At 37.5% G+C, this 17,129-nt stretch overlaps 2 protein-coding genes across 3 annotated transcripts in view; one reads left to right on the forward strand and one right to left on the reverse strand.

The window, feature by feature from the left end:
* LOC126815091 (G-protein coupled receptor 183-A-like) overlaps positions 1–9,553 on the forward strand; it is a 59,056-nt gene extending 49,503 nt beyond the window's left edge. The window contains exon 4 of the mRNA XM_056099329.1: positions 9,539–9,553. Coding sequence (XP_055955304.1) covers positions 9,539–9,553 — 15 coding nt within the window. The remainder of the gene's footprint in view (positions 1–9,538) is intronic.
* LOC126816115 (elongation of very long chain fatty acids protein 4) lies at positions 6,551–14,831 on the reverse strand. Of its 2 annotated transcripts, none has more exons than XM_050542323.1 (2): positions 14,631–14,831; positions 6,551–12,006 (listed from the first exon to the last, which is right to left on the reverse strand). In XM_050542323.1, the coding sequence occupies exon 2, from the start codon at positions 11,917–11,919 to the stop codon at positions 11,053–11,055; it is 867 nt and encodes a 288-aa protein (XP_050398280.1). In that variant the 5' UTR covers positions 11,920–12,006; positions 14,631–14,831; the 3' UTR covers positions 6,551–11,052. The 2 variants fall into 2 exon arrangements, with proteins under 2 accessions (XP_050398280.1, XP_050398278.1); XM_050542321.1 differs by lacking the exon at positions 14,631–14,831 and adding an exon at positions 13,450–13,555.
* Positions 14,832–17,129: the final 2,298 nt, after the last annotated feature.

The following is a 17,129-nucleotide window of genomic DNA, read 5'->3' on the forward strand; positions in this document are numbered from 1 at the left end:
TATTGTCCTTTAAAAGGGTTACGTGTCCGGATAAGCAGTTTTGTTGTTCATGTCCAAACGACTCAATATTTTGGGCTGATATTTTGAGACAAGGTAAATACATCATTCCTCTATATTTTGGAGCTTGAATTTCATACATACTCGGACTTTTTGACACTCTGTTAAAATCGGGATAGTCCCTTTACGATCTATCGGGATTTTCTGAATACACCTTCGTGCAATCTAAATGGATTATGGAATGGACTTACCACAGCGCTAAATTGTTCGGAAACGATTGATGAATTTCAATGTAGTCTTTAGAGGCGGGGTGTTCACAACGTATTATCAACAGTGCCTAGCGAGATGTTAACTCAGACAGCAGGGGGTGGGGGTAATGTCCGGTACGATTCCTGTCATCTGATAGATGCAAGGTAATGGCATCGTATATTATAGTAGGCGAAATGATTAACTCAGAAAGCAGAAAGGGTTAATGTTCGGTGAGATTCCAAACGAGATAGCCATATAGGTCATCAGACATTTTTTCACACCGAATCACTAAACAGTCTACGAGCATGGAATAAATAGTTTCATTAAATAGTTATTCCCTAAGGGTTTCAACTTCAATGAAAAGACAAACGAGGCGATATGTTATCAATGCACATGTTTTAATATATACTCTTCAAAACAAAAGTAGGGCGTATTCAGAAACACTACAAAACTGCGGAAATGCATTGCTGTTTTTATTAGAGGTAACCAGCGTGTGTTAATAACAGGCCAATTGCCTGCACATGAACATAAACAGTTCATATGGGCGGCTTATCTGACGGTCCCATTTCACTCACAAAGAGATACTGTCAAAAGTGAATAATGGACGTTTTTTATTTTTGTCTTAATAATGAGTAATTGCTCCAGCAATCCTCAGACATTCAGCAATTCGTCGTGGCATGCTCCTAATCAACCGTCCAATCACGATTTGAGGCAATCTGACCCACTCCTCTTGCAGTGCCACGGCCAATTCTTGCCGTGTTGTTGGTTGACGTTGACGTCGACGAACACGTCTCCCGATCAAATTAAACGTAACACACTAAAGCAAAGATCCGCTAAACAGTAAATCTTATGCAAGAACCGATAGAAAAACATGGATAGGATGAACCAGCAACCGGCAGTTTTCATCAACCCTTCCTTGAAATGTCAAATTTGACAAAGAGACATTCCCACGTGTATGGTGCTATTGCGTGTCGCACATGCAGCTCAGTGGTTCTGTTGTTCTTCATCTGTGAACATACTCACAAAGCATGTCAAGTGGCCATGACTATTTATCATATCACAACCTGCATAGGTATTTGCATTCCAATATCCCCAACTCAACAGTGGAATGGATGCTTTACATGGAAAGGCATTAGACAGACAGCGACGTTTCTGTCTTCTCTTTTTCGAACTTATACCGTCAAGGGTTCTTTTGACATGGGACATCTCTTTTTCGTAATAGTTCGTATTCTCAATTCCTTGGGCTCAAAGGGGATAACTGGCGAAAATTTCCAGAAGACATCTTGCAGAGAGAGAGAGAGAGGGGGCGGATGGGGTTTAACAAGTCCACTAGACACAAACTAGGTCATTTCGGAACTAACAGATGGTTTAACTTTATTTCAATAATTCGCTTTAGAAGTGGGTGGGAGTAAACCGGGGGACACGGAGAAAACCCACGAGGTTGAACAGGCGACCCTACTCCTTGTCACGTATAGCCGGGGAATCGAAACCATGTCAGTTGAATCAATGATAACCTTATGATACAGCGAGGACGACGTGCAAACCCTTCGCCCCCATCCCCTCATAATATCAGACACTAATGACAACATACTAGTGGCTACAGTCAGTTGATGTGTCGATGACATTATAAATAAATTGAAAATGGAAAATATGTTCGAATATTATCGCAAAATGGCCACGCTTCATTCTGAGTGGAGTTATGGCCCTTTGAAGAACAATGTAGTCTTGATTATCCACGTTTTAATTGAATTTTTAAATGCGATCGTGTTTAAATCCGTAAAATATCTCAACCCTCCGATATCCTAGAGCGTTGATTATGGACTTGTGCTGCGAAAAAAATGACTCAATAAATATAACATTTAAGGCCAAAAGAAAAATCTGCAATGGGCCGATTTAGCTCTTACATATTGCATTTTTAATGGATCTATAAAGACTTGATTATCGTCCTTTATATTTATTTATATTTATAAACATATCAATGCATCTTTAAAGATATCACTACTCCTGACAAACGTGAAACACAAGCCAGTAGAGCGTATTAATATTTTGCCACGGGATATCGACCAAAGCAATTTAAAGAGAAAGAGAGAGAGAGAGAGAGAGAGAGAGAGAGGGGGGGGGTAACGTCCACTCGACACAAACTAGGTCATTTCGGGACTAACACATGTTTCAATTTTATTTCAATAATGCACTTGCGCGTAGGGGTCTTCAGCAGTGGGAGGAAACAGGAGGACCCGGAGAAAACCCACGTACAGCCGGGGAATCGAAACCCCGCCAGTTGACTCAACGACAGCCCGTATGATACAGCGCGCGCGTGCTAACCATTCGCCCCCCCACCCCCACCCCCAAACCCAAATTGAATATTTTGATCTGGTTTAAAACATGGGCCACAAAAAGAAGGACCAGAATGCCAACTGTACTCTCAACAACACGACTTGCACGGGATGTGGGAGTTGAAAATACGCTGGACTCTTGTCACCCCATGAAGGCTGCAGGGCTTCATCATCGAAGTTCGCAATGGGAAGGCTTCATCTCCAACCAAGACGTAGGGCATGTCCCTGACATCCCCGGACAATGGTTCTGGAGGAGGAAGACCAAGCTTATCATTTTCCAATGCAGAACAAAGGCTTGATCTGTTGAAGACCCCACAGTTTGACGCAGACCCTTTGGCATCAACATTCGTCCACAGAAACTTGTACATGGGCATCTACAATGCCCAAGAGTATTATCAAAACAAAAATCCTTTGTAATTGTAGTGCTCTGGACCACTCATGTCGGGCTTCTCACAGATGTGTTGTCCGGCAACGTCGTGGGAAACTTTGCTGCCACCTCGAGCCATATGTCGATGGTCTCCGTGCATACTAAATTGTCCGTACTATATTCCTCGTAAATAGCACGACACACCTATATAGCCAGTTTCAGTTCGGGCTGAAGTGGACGGCCGTTTCTTGTACCCTTGGCAATGTGGGGTGTCACACGCACCAAGAGCTCTGCAAACATGTGTTTGTATGTGTAGGGCCAAGGGTCTCTAAGGCCAGCAGACCCGTAACTGGGGGGGGGGGGCGCAGGGTGCAAAGCCCCCCCCCCTCCCTGCAAAAAGTTTCTCCCCCCTGAGAAAACTTTTTCGACCATAAAAAAATAGATATACATTGTCCGTCAATATTACAGCACCCCCGAGAACACTTCCCGCCCCCCTCGTTGCTCTGAGTCAGTTTCGGCCCTGGAGGCCAGTTTGCGACCTTCTACATACCCAAGTAACGCTTAAGTCTCACGCACGAGTTTACTAAAAAATTTCTCTTGTAGACTGCCCGTAGTAGCACGTACAACGGGTTGTAAACTAGGCTTAAAGGGCCAATCCCGATAATATGTTGCTTAATTTTGTGTTAAAATCCCTTAAAATCCTCTACCAAAGGGCCGAGCAACTAACTCAATATTTGTGATACGTTTTCAAACAACTTGAACCTGTCGGTCTTCATCTGGAAATGGACAGTACAGCACATGGGTCATTCATTGTATAGACCTCTAAAGGAGTGGGAATCGATTATCAGGTCACCCAACCTCAAAAGGGTTACGTGTCCGGATAAGCATTTATGACGTTCACGTCCAAACGACTAAATATTGTGAGCTGAATTTTTGAGACAAGGTAAACACACCATTCCTCTATATTTTGGCGCTTAAATTTCAAACGTACTCGGACTTTTATTTTTGAGACTCTGTTCATACCCTAAGGATGATCCATATTGTTTTTGGTTCATGCCCGACCTACAGGGGCAGAGCCACGCCCATTTTTGTATTTGTTTGTCGTTTGCCGGCCGCATTTCTTAACACATCATCTTGAAACTTTGCATACTTATTCTTTGTACCCTAAGGAACATCCCTGTCGTTTGGGTTGCATGCCCAACACCCAGGAACGGAGCCATGTCCATTATCTTTTTGTGTGTCTGTGTGTCGCCTACAGGTCACAATTCTTAATCGATCGTCTTGAAAAAATTTCATATTGATCCCTTTTGTTTTTGGTGCATGCCCGACCCCCAGTGGCAGAGCCACGCCCATTTCTTGGATTTATATTTTGCCATCTACAGACTGCATTTCTTAACGTATCATCTTGAAACATTGCATACTTATTACTTCTATCCTACGGAACATCCCTATTGTTTGTGGTGAAAGCCCCGCCCTAGGGGCAGAGCCACGCCTACTTTCATTTTGTGTGTCACTGACATCCCGCAATTCTTAATCGATCGACTTGAAAACTTTTTTATACTTATTCCTTATACCAGGCCCGTAACTAGGGGGCGCAGGGGTGGGGGGGTGATTGATATACATTGTCCGTCAATTCTACGGCACCCCTGAGAACACTTCTCGCCCCCCTGGTTGCTCTGAGCTAGTTACGGCCCTGCCTTATACCCTAATGCTGACCTCTATTATTTTTGGTTCATGTCAGACCCCCTGGGACAGATCCACACCCAATGCTTGTGTGTCTTGTCTTTCATCTACAGGTCGCAATTCTTAACAGATCCTTTTGAAATGTTACATACCTATTCCTTATACCCTAAGGATGACCCCTATTTTTTTGGTGATTGCCCAAACCCTAGGGGCAGAACCAAGGCCATTTTTTCTCTGTGTCTCTGTGTGTTGCCTACAGGCCACGATTCTTAATAGGTCGTCCTTGAACTTGGAATATATTCCTTATAGCCAAAGGACGACAACTGCATGTCCCAACCACCAGGGCAGAACCACGCCTAATTTTTGTGTTTATCGTTTACAGGCCGCAATTCTGAATGGATCAACTCTAAACTTGGCATATGTCTTCCTTATAGCCTAAGGGCATCAACTATTGATTTTGGTGAATGTCCCGACCACCCAGGGGCAGAGCCACCCCCCAATTTTTGCCTTTAGCGCCCAAAGGTCACAATTCTGAACGGATTATCTTGGAACTTGGTATACTTATTCCTTATACACTAAGGACATCAACTATTGATGTTAGTGCACGACTCCCTCTTCCACCCCCTGCTCTTTTGGCGGTGCCACACCTACTTTTTGTTGATATTTTGTCTGTAAATGATATACAGAATGTAATTATAACAGATTTGGATCCAATTCGGAATGATCCAGCATAGGGTTGTACCTATATATATTGCTCCATGTCCACCCCCCCACCCCCCCCAGGGGCAGAGCCACGCCCAATTTGTGTGTGTTTTGTCTTCAGGCTGGAATTCTAATTGGATAATCTTGGAACTTGGCATATTTATTCCTTAAACTGTAAGGATAGCAACAGTTTATTTTGGTGAATGTCCCGACCCCCAGGGCACGGGGCATGGTACAACGGCCACTTTTTTGTTAGTTTTTATCGGTAAATACTCTACAGGTTGCTATAATTAACAGATTTTGTTCAAACTCAGCATATCATAGGGTGGTACCTATTTAAATGTATACTGTTTCAAATCACGCCCAATTTTTGTATTTATCATCTACAGGCTGCAATTCTGAATGGATCATCTTGGAACTTTGCTTATTTATTCCTTATACCGTAAAGACAGCAACTATTTATTTTGGTGCATGCCCCGACACCCTGGGGCAGTGTCACATCCCATTTTTTTTTAATATTTAGTCTGTAAATTTGCAAACAAACCCCAACGCCCTACCTTCTTTGCCTCTTGTCATATAACAGCCATTTCATATTTCATTCTCTTCATTTTAAAAAGTACCATATCAGTCAAAGCAGGAATGTGAACCTATATTGCAGCATTAGGGATGCTCTTCTTCTAATTTTTACTCCCATTTACATTAATGTTTTATTTTAAAATTGATGTCGTGTTTGCTACACTGTACTGATGAATTTGTATTGCAAACCTAACTGGGGGGGGGGGTTGCCAAATGGTTAGCATGTGCGCGTTGTATCATAAGGTCTGTCATTGGGTCAACTGACATGGTTTTGATTAAACAGCTGTACAGGGTTGCCTTCCAACCTCTCTGGTTCTCTCTCCGGGTCCTTAGGTTTCCTCCCACTGCTAAAGACCCCTACGTGCAAGCAAAATATTGAAATAAAATTGAACCATATGTTAGGCCCGAAATAATTTTTAGTTAAACCCCATCTCTCTCTCTCACACACACACACAAACCTAGCTGTAAGGATTCACTCTTATTAACAGAGTTCTCAATGCATGCACATACATTTTGACACTTTTTAACAGAAAATTTGACATGAATTGTTAGAACCGACATGTTTTCTATTCAGAATGAAAATGTGGCATTACATAGGAAAGTGGGATCAAATTTCGCAATTTCGACATATACAATATTAAAATGATGTTGTAAAAAGTTTATTCAAAAAGTTGTGATATAGAGCTAAAGATTTACACATAGAACACAAAACCAATAAATAATATAAATACAAAGACATCAACAAAATCTACATAAACACATATTAATCATTAGCATGAACAGAGAAAAGAGGAAGATCTCAATGTAATAGCTCTCAATAGAATTGTGTAAAAGTTGGTTGGATAAAGTAAAACCTTTTTAAAATTAAGAATGTATTAATCCTAAATCCCAAAGTTATGCCCCCCCCCCTCCATCACCCCATTAAGTTTCAAACCAAGCTTTTTCAATTAACTTTAAAGCTCCTAAATGCTGTACAGTTCTCCATCTGGAACAACCCTGGCTAAATTTATTAGAATTTTTTGTCATTTATATAAAGATACAGCCTGTTTAATTTGGTTTTCTGTTCTATCCGGACAACTAGACAGTATTTGTTCCTTAGTAGACACTCTGCCCTGCATTACTTACAAGGGGAAACCCGTCTGGAAAGTCCTGAGGAATTTCGCAACTAACACAAGGATCAAACTGAAGACCTCTGGGGGTTAGCGAGCCAGTGCCATACCCACTGAACCACTGTGGCTCCCTCATGTGACCAATTCTCCAATGACAAATATATGTCAAATCGGTTACTTTGGGGTTACCTTTGGATTATTTTATAAGGAGTATTTCCTTTTATCCCAAACTTCAAACTGTATCACACTGAGATACGATCTTGTCTGCACGCATTTACAGCACTTTTAGTGATGGGTAAATTCTTGGCAGTCGAGAAGTTTTGGAGTAATGATGTGTCAATATATCAAATTTCCCACAGCTAAATACACACTAATAAATACGCAAATTGATTATTTAATTAAGAAAACAAAATGCTAAATAATATCCTAATTAAGAAAACAAAATGCCAGATACTGTAATGTCCCTGCTTGGATTCATTTAGATTTAAAACAGGACTATCATTGATCATTAAGTTTTGTGTCCAACAAAATGGCAACAAGGCTTGCATAACAAGCAACATAGATTGATGAAATGTCAATTCAACATATCTTTATAAATACAGAGTGAAAACGAACCATTCCTGGACTGATATTCCTTTTAAAGATTTAATTTTAACAATATTGCAGTTTGCAAGGGATTCTATATCCACGGTTCCCGCAACTTCGTCAAAATTTTTTTCAAGGATAAATATACGTCAAATTCAAGGATTTTCAAGGACATTTTTTAGCCTAAAATTACAATTTTTCATCTTAAAAATAACCAAAACATTACCAACTGTCGTTATAATCTCATATTTAAAAGGAATTGTAGACATTTGAAACAAAATTAAGGATCTCAACTGAAATTCAAGGATATTTTCCTATTTCCGCGAAATTCAAGGATATTCAAGACCTTGAAAATGAAATTTTAAATTTAAGGATATTCAAGGATTTTCAAGGACCGCGGGAACCCTGATATCGCTAAAATGAAACATCAGGACTTGACACCTATTTAAGATTGATCACAGTCAGTGTCCTAGTATAATTGTTGAGAAAATATTTATTAATACAAATTCTAATAAGTGTAAATCTTTAACAAATAAATATTAAAATAATCATACATGTACATCAAATACTGAATATGCAATTAAGCAATTATGCAATTACCATTAATTAAAATTGGATAATTATGCAATTTATAATAAGTGACATTGAATGACGATATAACATATTTGTATAAATGAAATATATGTAAAGCTTACACACGAACATTGATAATAAAAAATTATGAAAACAAAGAGACATAATGTCAATAAAGATAGAATATCATGGTGAAGACTAAAGCCGACCTCACACACTGTGATTTTCATGTTGGTACATGTATGTTACAATTACACACAATATCTGTACATTGTACATTGTAGCCTGCGATAATATTAGTACAAACATTGTTCCATTTTAGGAAATATGTGATATAATGTACGATTTAGCTAAGATGTAATAATTTAGCATACCATAGAGTTTCGAATATGTTCAAAAATTTTAATCCTATCTTAGGCAATTGTGGCGTATTATGGCTAGCCACAAAGGGTTGATTTTTACTTCCCAGACTGAAGTCCACAGATATGATTGCTGTGTGAGGAGAAGCTCATGTCTATAATTGTCTGCTAACGCCACAATTTACTGTGAAATGCCAAAATTAGCCTAGTTATGAAATGATTAGCCAAGACAGAATGACATACGACAGGGAGAATTTCAGAATGGAGGCCGGCTTAAGCTAAATAGAAAATTCAATTGCAAAATAAAAATTTCTTTTGTAAAAAGATGCTGAAGGATGACTGTGCATTGCTTAGCTTACCTTTTAACTTGTAAATTAAAAAAAAAATTATAATTCCAATATATACTGAAATCAGTATTTATGTACAATTAATACAAGTAGCATCATGTTAAAATGTTTATTAGGTTTTTGATTTGAAGATCTAAAAATTTGACTAGTTTCTCTTGAAATAACAATGTATAAAAATGTATGACAACAGTGCATTTTAAAGCTGAAGAGAAAAACCAAACAGGAGTAATCTCCCTTGTGACTATGTCAAGATAAAAATTTAGTTTGTGAATTTGAAAAAAGGGATAAGCTTATTTTCAGACCAACCCCTACAACATTGGGTGATGCATAGTTAACTGTTTCACACCTGTGCGTAATTATATTTAAATCTTATACATATACCGGTATTCAAAATTGAAAGTGCCCAGGAAATTTCAAGTGTAGAATCTAAATGCCTATAAATGATAGGAATAATATAATTTCCTATTTAATCAATATTTATATGCAAAGTTGTAAAAATTTGAAAATGTATATCATAATAAATTTCTGAATACTATTTAATCTGATAGAAACCAATATTATAATAGCAATACAAGCCTTCCATCAGTTCAATTTGCATGATAATAACAGTCTGATAATGTACAGTATATATCTTAAAAGATTTTCATTTGAATTTAAGGTTAATAATGATTAAAGATGCATTATGTAAGATTTCTATAATAAATAAGAGTTAAAAAATAGATAAAGAAGAGGGAATATGTTAAATTACTTCATTCTGAATGGAGTTATGTCTGTTTTATAAAAAATGTAGACTCAATTGTCGTTGCTACCGTTGTTACGATAATAAACAAAGTCATGATTATCTATTTTTAAATTAAATCATTAACTGTCAAATCAAAACCATGTGAAGTACAAGAGAGTTGATTGTGGGCCTACTTTGTAAATAAATGTCTAATTAATGATTTAGCTCTTACATAATGCATCTTTAAATAACCAGGGTCTCATTCACAAAAACTTAAAACTAAAATAATTTAAGAACTCGGCCCTTTCAATGGCCAAAGGCTTAAGTTCGGGGAGCAGTAACATTAGTGCTAGAATATTAACCCCCCACCCAATGAAATGGTTACATTCTTAAATAATAATAGTTTAAGTTTTGTTTTTGTGGATTAAGACTTTGGAATACTACAGGTGTTCAATCTGATAGAAGCTAATATACCAGCCTGGCCAGGATATAATAGGTTTAGTTGTACATGTACCTGACAAAATGTCAGACTCTTATGAACTAATTCCTGCCATTTTCAACTTAATGCCAAAGATTGAATAAAAACACAGAAAATAGATAAATTTGTACCAGACATAATGACAGGCGCCAGTGGGATTGTGCCTGACGTTTGTGCCTGATGTTGTCTGTGACAGGTGCCCCTTTAATCCAGGCTTGCGATATTACATAATAACAGCCATACAAGAAACAGAACTTACAATGTATATACGGTATAGGGAGAACGGTAGATCGGAGACAGTCTTGCATATTTTAGCACATGACGTCATATGGTTAGGCTTAGGACCTACTTATTTCTCGAGATGTAAACAGGACTAGTGGCTAGTGCTAACCCTAACCCTGGACCAAGCCTAACCTTTACCCTAACACACAATCCACATATGACGTCATATGAACAGGACCGTCTCTGATCTAGCATTCTCCTGTATCACTCGGCAAACCTCAACAGATTCTAGTACCCTACATCTAATCTCGGCTGTATGACAAAGTCCGCCATTAGAACTACTTTCAAGTTCCCAGATTACAATGGCGTTGTCCCTGACGACCACTGACGTCATTGATGACGACGTATTTGAAGAATGTTTCATCTTACAAAATTTTCAAAGTTTGAAGCTGTTTTTCTTTCAAGTTTATCCGATTTGCACTGACAAATTTGCACTGAAAATTCTACACACTCTTCGAACGACGCAATTTTGAGAACTTCTTTGTAAACGCGGGCAAGTTTCCCTTATAAGTAAACCGGTGCCGCATCGCAAATGTATAGGCGTAGGTACATATCACTTACTGTCATACAGCCGAGGATAGATGTAGGGTACCGGAATCTGCCGAGGTTTGCCGAGTGTCTCCTGTATAATAAAGTTAGTCATGCTTATTAAATATCAATGAAAATGAAAAGTAGATAACGAAAAAAACTCCTATAATTTTTTCTTTGATTCAACATGACCATTAGTTTGTGGTTTTCCATTTTTAACATGTTTTTGTTTTTTGTCCTTTTGAGCCTTGATATAAGCGTGGAAATAAAAGTTCAGGAAGAGAAAGAGGATGCTAAAACCGTAAAAGATGAGAGCCCAGTGCATCCAGGCCGGGAAATCACATCCAAATACTAGTGACTGAACAGCATGGGTGATTCCGATGACAAATTGGATCAGTTGAATTCTGGTAAGGTAACGCTTCCACCATAGGAATTTCTGGAACTGTGGTCCGAGAGCTGAAACTCCGTAGTATGTGTACATCAATACGTGAATGAAGGAATTCATCATGGCTCCAAAGAATGATTGTCCTCCAGCGACCCACTTTATTCCGATCCACCAGATGGGGAACATGGTGGCGTGATGATAAACGTGGAGAAAACTAACCTGATTGTTCTTCTTACGTAAAATAAAAAACACAGTATCCAGCATTTCCAACACTTTCGAAAAATAGAACCACCACAAGGCCTTCGCGATGCGTATCTCGCGGGGGTTATTACTATAAGACACGGGTTGACATATGTAACTATAACCTAGATGGTATGAATTAATCAACAACTCTGTACATGTATGTAAGTTTAAAATAATTAAACTAAAATTATAAACCATTAAGGCTCGTTTACAGTCGATGGCTTCTCGTTTGGCCATTAATTTTGGTACAACCAACACGAACACTAAGTAAAGAGCTGTTAGCATCAACGTAGGCATGTAGCTTCCCATGAGCAACCAGTTTGCAACACGATCATCAGATAATTTAAGGGCGCCATCATAAAATTCCTGAAGTTCTGTGATTTTATCCGTGATTAAATCCATGATGGCAGTCGTTGATGTTTTTGCTAAATTAGTAAAATACTGGTATGGTTATCAGCTTTCAGATTTTATCATTCCACAATACCGTACCTGAAAAAATGAAAGAAAAATTGATTAAAGATACATTATGTAAGATTAAGAGGAGGGTTGGATGGCCGAATGGTAATCACGTGCACGCTGTACATGTATCATAAGATCTGTCATTGAGTCAACTGGCGTGGTTTCAATTCTCCGATTGTACATGTACATGTCAAGGAGTAGGGTTGTCTGTCCAACCACGTGGGTTTTCTCCGGGTCCTCTGGTTTCCCCCACTGCTAAAGACTCTTACGCTGAAATTGAAACATATGTTAGTCCCAAAATGACCTAGATTGTGTCAGTGAACATTAAACCCTGTTTCTCTCTCTTTCTCTGTAAGATTAAGATAAAAGGCTATCCATTTTTGCTATAATAGTTCAAAAATAGATAAATGCAAAATAAAGATATTGAAAATTTCATATAAATTACTCTGTTCTGAGTGAAGATATTAGCACTTTTGAAGGTTTGACAAGATGTGTGCATTATTTGCAACCACCATATTGGTTGTTCTAAGCTAAGCCTCATTTCTCCAGGTACATGCATATGGCTGAACAGTTCTAATGTCATTGATTATGAACTGATTATGGTCTTGTCATGTTAATGTCTAATTAATTAATAGTTTACAATGTATATAACATTTAAGGCCTAAAGAAAGACCTGCAGTAGACCGATTTAGCTCTCACATAGTAATTTGACATTAAAACAGCAGAAACCAGCACTCTGCATTTCCAGTGTTACCTGGGGCTAAAACTGTTGTACCGAGGCAGAGGATATTTGCCAATGCAACAATGGCACTAGTATTCATCATTTTCTAAATCTAACCCAATAAATAAACCTACATAATTATGTAACCTTAACTCTAACCCTGTAATACAGAACTTTTCATGTGTATTCTTCGGTGGTTTGTCCATAAACCTTATAAAATATATACTATACTACACATAATTACTATACTATCTTATAATAAGTTGTCAATAATTTGCTTTGCTGAAAGAAATTATTTGCCACCCCGGTGGAGAATATCATATATTGACCAATAGGTTTATTGATTAAATGGAGTGGCGAATAACCACTCCCTCCTACCAACTAATTGTAGATTAAGGCCTGTGAGTCTGATTAATATTTAATCCTCACTGACCCCAGTCAGTACACAAAATTGACAAAACATGTCAGTACAGATTCATATGCAGAGCAACGTAGATTACAAACATTTCTATCCAAGCTATTCCCTTTTCATAAAAAGGACTTTGAACAGACAGAATATGGTTGATAAGCGATTGAGATGTGGGTTGATATTGAATAAGAACACACGGTGCATGATATATTCGTGGGTGCGATAATTGATTTTTGAAAGTAAAATTAGAATCACTAAAAATAGAAATGCCGACTAATCATTCATCATAATGTCAGTAAAATCAAAGAATTTGGCCCTATCTATTGATCTAGATTGTAGTTACCTGGCCTACTTAATCTGAAATTCGACCGATTGCGTCCCTAATAATCGCACATGTCCAAACAAACCGGCTTCTCATAATCTTGACAGGACCGTACCCGCCATTAATTAGGTAGACTTAGTTATCTAGTCACTTTGATACTGAAATCGCGAAATCGTCCATTATGAAAAGTACCTGATCAATCCTGACTATAAGATCAACTTCCGACAAGCTACCGGCAGCTAAAGATTATAGCACGCGCGATAGTATGCGATGTGATGGTTCACTGCAATAATAGGCCAAGCCATAATTATTGATAATTTTCAGCAAAAAAGATTCCAACATGGCGCAACTTTAATATATCTGATTTAAACAAATCTGAAAGCTTTGGGCTGATCAAATTGAACATAATTATGGAAAGTTTTAATTATTCATTTGGCCGACGTTTCGAAGAGTAATCTCCCACTACACTTTACAGTAATTTTGAGAAATTATACTAAAATGTAAGGCAAATATATAGGCCTACAGTAAAACTATAACAACAATTCATGAAACCATGCAGGACCAGTATGTGTTATAGTTTATTGCTCTATCCAGTTATTAAATGCTTCCAAAAGATTAAATTATATATATTATTAGAAATATTTTGACCCCGAGGGAATTTCCCTAAAATACATGTTTTATTATACCGTGAACACCCACAAAAAAATTCGCGTCGTTGTGCTGGGGGTCATAACTTTTAAGTTAAATTTGTACTTTGAATAATATAGCTTATTTAAGAGCTAAAATACAAGTTTCTACATTTTTTATTGCTGGGATGATGGGCAATAACCTACACAACAAAACAAAACTATCTTGCAAAACATGGGTGGTTATATCCTTGGTGAAGTTTACTTAAATTTTAAAAATAATATAACACGCTATGCCATGATATACTGGCATTACTGATTTGCAAAACACGTGTTCATTGGGTTATGCCACCATTCCGGTTTCGAGGGGCGTTAAGAACAATCTGCATTTACGAGAGGGTCTCATTTTTGCACGTCAAAGATTAACGGAAGAAGAATACTATTTTCATTTCGAGTTTTAGTATTTTCAAAGAATCAAAATATTTTTGAATCATTCATTGTATAGCAAAATAAAAAGTGTTTCCGTTATTTAAACTTATGAATAGTATATTAATTAATTCAAAACATTTTACATACCTTGAGGTCTGGAGTGTGGTATATTGACTGTCTCTCGTGCAGCTATTGCCAATAATACACAGTTATTTCACAATCAGCTCTATTCACAAAACCATGGTATGTAACCAGACTGTTGTATATCACTTATTTAATACTAATAAAGTGTGATATATAGACTGGGAATATATGGTATATATAATAATATACTAGGGGACATGTGTGTGTAAATATATTATTGTACCTATAGTTACCGTAAACATTGTTTACACTATTATAACTGTTGCCCTGGACAGCGTCGTCAATATAGACTCAATTGACAGGTGTTTGGCCTAATTAACCATGGTAGAGACGTTGTGGATAAATCCTATACCAGTCACCTATAAGAGCCATATAGTCTGTGCCACACGCTAAGTCGATTGAGTGAGATAGGATTTGATAATAAGAAGACTGCCGTTCGTTGGATTGAATAGGGCTGTACGGTACAAAGCTAATTGTTAACAGTCAGCGCGTCAATTGATTACTTATCTAGATGACCGAAGCAGATTAACCATAGAAAACGGACGATATTCCATGAATTGATTTAATTAAGATGAATTGATATAATTATTCATCTTAATTAAAAGATGAATAATGATCATGATAACACCATTAAACACATATTGACCATGGAAAACGGATTATATGTTAAACTGTGTTTTATAATGACATTTCTAATTCTAAATAAAAGAATTGTTTTATATTTTTATCTTTTTTAAAATTAACGACTGCAGGTAGCAAACCCATTTCTAAATAAAATTGAAAAGATTCCCACTAAATCAATCCATTGCCACAAATGGAGAGATTTCAAATTAAACATACATTAAGCAAGAGCTAAAACAATCTATTGCAGGTCTTTCTTTGGTTTGGACATGAAATGTTTTATAAACTATTTATTAATATGAAAAGACCTTAATCAACTCTCGATGCCATCTTATGTGTTCCATTTTCACTGGATTTGAATCCGATCTGCTGTTCAACGCTCATTGTTTCGGGTTCTCCCGGTATTGACAGAGGTAGTTCCTCGGATTTTCCGGCGTGGTTTCCCCTTGTCAGCGGTCCAGGACAGAGGTTCCGTGCACGTAAAACCCCATTTCATAATTTGGCTAGGAAATGTTCAAATTTGGTGGAAATTGTATCCAAACCCATGTTTTCGTGGCCAGGGACACAAATAAACACATTTAGAATATAATCACATAATTACCTGATGCACAATATGCAAATTAACAACCGCCATTAGTGAAAAACTTATTTTTCCCCCTAAATCTGAAACTCTTTGACTTAGCACCATAAAACCAGTATCTACCCTCATAATTTCAGGGTCAAGGGTGCCAAAAAAAAAACACTAGGAAAACAGCACAGTGGTATTGCATAATATAGAATATGCAAATTAGACGCCTCGGCCATGACTGAAAAATACACTTTTAGTCCAAACTCAAAGCATTTGCAATAACCTGAAAAATCAAGTTCCCACACCCATTTTATTACTTTCAAAGAAAGTAATAAAAGTATCTGTACCTCATTATGGAGAACAATTGACTGATTGCATTAGTACCAGAGCACTGTTGTCATGGGGGTGGGGGTTGGGTGGAGTTGGTCACATAGCCCCGATGAAAACAAACAAGTTATCAAAATTTTATCATCAGAATTGTCTACAACTAGTTCGGAGGTCCTACAGCTATGTCCTTTGAAGTCTCCACAAGTATGTCAGTGCAGTCCAGTCGATGTTTTTTTTAAAAGTGCACCAATCAGTGCTACACCTAGTTTAACAGTTAAACCTGAACAGTCACGGGAACTCTTTAAGTATTAAGAAACCCTTGACGTTTATCATCACCATTATATGTAATCATTATATAAACGTAACTGTTAATCTTATTGCCAGTGATTTTATTTGTTTTAATATAGTTTATTAATTGATGAATGCACACCATAATGTATCTATACATCATCATTATCAAAACATTATAACATAGCTGTTAATTTTATTTCAAAGTTAATCACATAAATAACCACAATTGAAAATTGAGCACAATGTTTATAATAAAATGAACAGTAAATTTGCAAAAGTCCTTGCTAATGGTGCCGTTGTCTGGGAATGCGAGAAACGCAGACATGGTAAATGCAAAACCAAGGTAAAGATCCAGAGAGAAGAGGTCAGCCAGTCCGGAAAAGTGATCAAGCTCATGCTGGTGACCCAGTACGTGAAATGATTCTTGGGGATGAAAAATACCATAAAGAGACAATCCACTGGAACCCAAGAGATTGCAGAACCAATTGTCACTGCTGCAGTCTCAAAACTACCAGAAGGAACCATTTCCCGTCTTCCACCTATTAGACACCTCAAACGTAGTATAAGATGTTTCAAGACTACTACCAGGGAAGCTGGTACCTCTACCAACAACTCAACAGGCCATGAAAATACCAGACCAATACAAAGAAAATTTTAATGGGGAACATTTCCTTCTGTCTGCAGCCAGGTGGAAT

Source organism: Patella vulgata, chromosome 3, assembly GCF_932274485.2.
Source record: "Patella vulgata chromosome 3, xgPatVulg1.2, whole genome shotgun sequence".
NCBI lineage: Eukaryota > Metazoa > Mollusca > Gastropoda > Patellidae > Patella > Patella vulgata.